This window comes from Octodon degus, unplaced genomic scaffold (genome assembly GCF_000260255.1).
Source record: "Octodon degus isolate 3935 unplaced genomic scaffold, OctDeg1.0 scaffold00092, whole genome shotgun sequence".
NCBI lineage: Eukaryota > Metazoa > Chordata > Mammalia > Rodentia > Octodontidae > Octodon > Octodon degus.
This window is the reverse complement of record NW_004524668.1, coordinates 4,121,819-4,127,818: the sequence shown is the minus strand read 5'-3', so window position 1 is coordinate 4,127,818 and position 6,000 is coordinate 4,121,819. Positions and strand designations below refer to the sequence as shown.

The 6,000-nt window shown below is 41.1% G+C and overlaps 1 protein-coding gene across 4 annotated transcripts in view; it reads right to left on the bottom strand.

Annotated features, from left to right (window-relative positions):
• Positions 1–6,000, bottom strand: part of Usp48 (ubiquitin specific peptidase 48) — a 96,759-nt gene that overhangs the window by 32,153 nt on the left and 58,606 nt on the right. For all 4 annotated transcript variants that reach the window (XM_023722481.1, XM_023722479.1, XM_023722480.1 and 1 more), the window contains 2 exons: positions 4,830–4,944; positions 2,709–2,839 (listed from right to left, as the gene is read on the bottom strand). In XM_023722481.1, coding sequence (XP_023578249.1) covers positions 2,709–2,839; positions 4,830–4,944 — 246 coding nt within the window. The remainder of the gene's footprint in view (positions 1–2,708; positions 2,840–4,829; positions 4,945–6,000) is intronic.

Sequence of the window (6,000 nt, the reverse complement as noted above, 5' to 3'; positions counted from 1 at the left end):
AAGAAGAAGAAGAAGAAGAAGAAGAAGAAGAAGAAGAAGAAGAAGAAGAAGAAGAAGAAGAAGAAGAAGAAGAAGAAGAAGAAGAAGGGGAAGAAGGGGAAGAAGGGGAAGAAGGGGAAGAAGGGGAAGAAGGGGAAGAAAGGAAATGGGGGCCGGGAAGATAAGCGCTTGCCTGGCAAGTGCAAGGGCCCGAATTCAATCCCAGGTTCTGCCCAAATAGATAAATAAATAAAGGCAATGTACCAGTATGCAGCAATACATTATTAGTATGTAGAATTTATAAATCACCTAAGTCTCTGCAGAACTTTGAAGACTATCACTTATCAGAGTGCAGTGGTACATGCCTAACATCCCAGCACTCAGGAATCTGAGGGAGGATTGCTGGGATACAAAAGGAGTGTGCAGCCAAGCTGAAGTTCATTCAAATCTTCTCTGAGATTAAAAAAGAAAAATCTCTGAAATAACCTGAAAAATATGCAATATAATGTATTCCATACATGCTACTTGAAACAAGCACTTACATACGTGTAGGATCACGACACAATGAAACATACCCACTAAACAAAAAGTGGGCTACACACTATATAGCAGAAGCACAGCTATGCCTGCATGAGATCCTTTATAAAAAGCCACTGTATTCAGTGATTATGTCGCCTGGAGGGCTTTCAACTTCTGCATTGTTACATTTCTCCAGCTTAAAGCTTTTAAAATTTCTGAATGGCCAACAAAGGAGAACAGAAGACTTCTACCCAAAAAAACCATGAAAAGTGCTTTCCAGCCGGGCCCACATCAAGGCCTCTTCCATTGTTGCATCTAACTGCACTTTTAAAATGAGGAAAGACCAATACAGAGGCTAAAGCAGCAGCAACTGCTTAACACACTGGGCCCTGTAACACCACCAAAACTACAGTATGCTTTTTCCAAAGCACAGGACAGTAAATTCAAAATAATGTTAAGCTCACGAATTAAGCAGTGTAACAGAATATTCAGGAAAAAACCCACAAAATTGAAAACACTATAAAATGTTGAATGAGATCAGTAGTAGGACATGTTCTTGGAATACACAAGCACCGGGTTCAACCTCCATCACCCAACTGAGAACACAGCTCAAAGGGTTTAAAATTCATGGTGGCTTGGTGTGATAATGTTCTCAAAAATATGTGGTGACACGGAAGTTTCAAACCAATTATATTTAATTCATTTTGCAGTACATAAAACACTTAAGTGTGTATTTAAAAAAAAAACAACAACACTTCAAAGGGTTAAAAAGTATTAAACTAAATGCATAGCTCACAAGATCCTATATAATCTCACTGCTCTGGGAGGATGAGGGAGAAAGGCCTCAAGTTTGAGCCCAGCCTGGGTAGCTTAGTGAGACCAGCCTTAAAGGGCCAGCAGCATAGCTCAGTGGACTAAGCGCATGCTTAGGTAAGTGCAGGGGCCAAGGTTCGCTATCGGGTGCGCTGAGTCTGGGCGTAGTGGTGCATGCCTGTAATCCCAGCACTTGGGAGGCAGAAATCAGGAGATCACTACTAATGTGGGCTGTGTAGTAAGACCCTGCAAAAAAAAAAGATGGAGTACCAAAAAAAAATTGCTGGGGCTATAGCTCATTGTGAAGGCGCTGGCTTCTATACCTGGTATCCAGATAGAGTGGAATTTTTAAAAAGGAGAGTAAGAGGGAAAAAAAAATATCTAGATGTAATCCCCGGTATGGCTAAAAGCATACTCTGTGATATGGCACTTGCCTGGCCTGGGTGAGGCTCTAAGTTCAATCCCCAGCATCAAAACACAGTAACAAAACAAAAATTACAGAAGAAAAAAAAAGGAGCAAGCGTGACAAAAGGGAAAATCTGTTCAGTGCACACGTTTTTGAATTACTAATTAGGGACTACAGGATTGCTGTACAGAGCTAACCAACCCGTGAATTAGTAAAGCTGCTCCAATCACAAAACTGATCTGCCTCGTAAACCTTGTTTGTTTGTGGTCCTGGGGCCAGGGCCTGGATCATGCTACCTAGTATCTAACACTAGCCTTTATTCCCAGGTCCTCTATTTCACATCTTGAAATAATTTTAATGCATCAATTTCTTCTTGTGCCTTAAAATTTTAGGGGCCAGGGAGATAGCTCAGTGGAATAAGCACTTGCCTGGCAAGCGAAAGGACCAGAATTCAACCCCTCGTTCCAGAAAAAAAAAAAAAAAAAAAAAATTTGGTTTCTAAGGGTAATTTAGTAGTTAATTTACAATATCATTTTTCATCCTAAAGCAGGGCTTCTGGTACCTCATGCATTGCCAAAAAGCTTATAAGGAAAATTATTACTCACAAATGCCTTCCCTCATGGATAAGGGCCAAGGGCACAATGCTGCACTAGAAAGGGGGCCTGTCAGTGTGTGCCAATGCCGAGCTCACAATACACTTGCGTTTGCAGCAGATTCAGCCTTAAAACTTGTAAATGAGACAAGAATTGACATTAATTTTATGTTTATTTAGATAGAGCCTGAGCCGAAGGATGACTGGTTATGACGGAGAATTCCATGTGGGAGCTGTTAAGTTCTTTGCTGATGCAACAGCTTAAACATATTATTTTATTTCCCTGGAGGTATTTTTGGAGCTTTTGATGTGATAAAAATTCTTTGTAATTACATGGGCAGGTGCAAAACAGAGACAAAAACTTTAAGCTTCATGGTAAATTTCCAGCCCTCAGGTTACCTTTGTTGAAGGTGTTTCCATTCATCTTCCCATTGCTTTGGTCTGCATCTCCATCTTGCTCATCCAGTTGTTCTAGGGCGAGTTGGCGCCAACTCCGCAAGGATGACTTTCCAACCCAAAATCCATCATTGCTGTGGAAGAAAAGAATGTTACATCCTACAGAAATGTTTACTAACACTCTTCCTTTTATCTCTGGAAAGACCACAGACAAAACAAACTGCAAGATCACCTACTATACACACAGTTTCTTTTTCTTTTCACACAACTTTTTTAACCCACTTCCTGGTTGTGGCCAACTTTTACTCTCACTAGTGGACTGCATGTGGTCTAACAATTTGAGCTCTCGTGTGGAGTCTCATAGGGGAGGGCACCTACTCACGTACCCTTAGCATAACAGTCCATCCACTGGGCATGGTGGCGCACAGCTGTACTACCAGCACGTGGGAGGCTGAGGACTACAAAGTGAGCTCAAGGTCAGCCTGAACTGCACAGCACGCACTGTCTCAAAAAGAAAAAAAAGTCCATCTATCTGGGAAGCTTGTCCTCTTTGACAGAGAAATACATTAACTGATGAAGAAAAAAAAAAGGAGGGGAAAGGACAGTCACAGGGAGATGGCTCAGTGGAATAAGCGCTTGCCTGGCAAGCGCAAGAGCCTGAGTTCAATCCCCACAGAAAAAAGAAAAAAAAAGGACAGTCACAAAGGCAGCCAGATCAGCCAAAATCTGTTTGTTGAATTAATGGGGTAATAAGCAGCCAGGTTATGACATTAGAAAGCATCTAATATTTTGTAGCTGGTCTAAACCTCATCCTGTTCTCAATCATTTACAGTCACTCATACCAGCAACACCAATTAAAGGGGCACCTCTCTTCACTTGATTACTCTTCCACAGTTACATGTGGTACATCCCACCCTCTTGTGGAAAGCTAAGACCTCTGAGCTACACAGCAAGCTCCCCCTTTTTAAAATCTTTGAACAGAATCTCACTAAGTCACTAAAGTATCTAGAATTGAATTTTGCGGTTGTTCATCTCAATCTCCCAGAATACTGGGATTACAGTATGTTATAGCTATAATTTAAGATTACATGTGCATGTTATAGCTGTAATTTAAGATTGGCACAGCAGGGGCCGGGGAGATGGCTAAGCAGAATAGCAGAATAAGTACTTGCCTGGCAAGCACAAGGGCCTGAGTTTAATCCCCACTTCCAAAAAATTAAAAAATAAAAAAACAAAGTAAAAATTGGCACAGCAATGCTCAGACAAACACATATACCCCATGAACGTGCTAGGCAATCAGGAGGTTGTTTGTAGAATCAAACAATTGTGTTCATCTTTATTAGGTAAGATTAAATTAAACCCAGATATGGTAAGTCCCATCAATTCCTGAGCTCAAAAATATTCCATGGGAGAGGGTTTGGCACATTCCACATGGCCTGGAGATTTTGGGTCAAGAATTCTACTGAAGGGGCCGGGGAAATAGCTCAGTAGAATAAGCGCTCACCTGGCAAGTGCAAGGGTCTGAGTTCAATCCCCGCTTGGTGGGGGGGAGGGGTTCCACTGAGCTCCCTGTTCAGCTTTCCTAATGGGCACCCACTCTCTTGCCATTATCCGTGATTTTTTTTTAAATCTTTTTTATTTATTTATTTATTTATTTATTTATTCATTTATTTATTTTTTTGTGTGTGTGGCCAGCTCAGCCCACCTGGAGGCGGGGTTGGCTGGCATGTGGTGCTGGGGGATTGAACCGCAGTCCCTGTGCTTTGCTGAGCTTGTTCTAAGTAGGTGCTTTAGACCACTGAGCCATCTCACCAGCCCATATCCGTGATGTTTTTGCAACATCATGGCTCCATGCTAGAGCACAGGCTCATGCCACCTGAATTATGGCCATAAATCTACATTCTGCCTCTTCTCTGTTGGATAAAATGTAACAAACACTGACTCAACCTTCATTGTGCCATAAGAAAAAATATTCTGTTAAGACTGACTTTCAATGTGGCTTTATCATACACTTCACCTTTCTTAAATATCTCAACAATCTCTGTGCAGCATATAACAAGTGGCTTAGTAGCTGCTTTTTAAAAATTTTAATGTAGCATTAGCAATGTATGATGCGTAACATACCCCTTTCCTGTTGCTTTCAGTAGATTATTAACCATTTTGTAATCTTCATTTAGCTGGTTTTTCAGGCGAAGCACACGACAGCGCTCTACTACACACTCCTTACACAATGCCTTCACTGAAGGAGAAAGAAAATAAATGCTTCATTTACACAGACTTCCTGATAGCAGAGTGCACTAGTACTTCAAAAAGAGACAAATTCTAACATAACCTCACAAAATGACAATAGAGCAAAATGCTAATACATCCAAAATTAGTTGGAACGTAGAAAGATCATCTGCACCAAAAAAGAAATACTATATATATTGTGCTAAAACACTGCCATAAGGTTCAATATGATAAAGTTTAGATAAAGGCTTTACAAGATGGCAATCACATAATTAAAGTTGGAGAGTCAAGAATACTACTGACCATAAATGTGGATGTTCATACGGAAGTGATCTTCGAAGCACAGAACATTAAAAGGGAAAACTGAAAGGCAAGACTAAAAAGGCATAGACGGGCTGGAGAGATGGCTCAGTGGTCTAAAGCACCTACTTGGAACAAGCTTGGCAATGCACAGGGACCGCGGTTCAATCCCCCAGCACCACATGCCAGCCAGCCGCGCCCCCTGGTGGGCTGAGCTGGCCACACACACACACACACACACACACACACACACACACACAAAATAAATAAATAAATGTTAAAAAAAAATTAAAAAAAATAAAAAATAAATAAAAAGGCATAGATGCTCTAAAAATCATTAAGATGTGATCACGTGAAAGACCTTCCCATTGCATCATTTACTGTGAATCTGGAGCATAAATTTACAGAGCAAACCTTAAGAAGGGTTGAACACGCATCTCAGTACAAATTTTAACAGGTAAGTTATATAGGATGAGAAAGTAGTATGGCCATATGGTGATGGAAACACGGAATTTTCATAGCTGCCTTTACAGATTTAAGAATCATATTCGTTAATAATAAAAAGGTTAAAGGGCCAGTGAGATAGCTCAGCAGACTAAGCACCTGCTTAGGCAAGTGCAGGAACCAGGGCTCCACCCCTAGCACCACATGCCCTGCTGGCCCGCCTACAGGCCCGCTGACCAGAAAGACATGACTATAATCTCAGTGCTGCAGAGATTGAAAACAGGATTACTACAAAGGCCAAGCTATGCAGTGAAACCCTGTA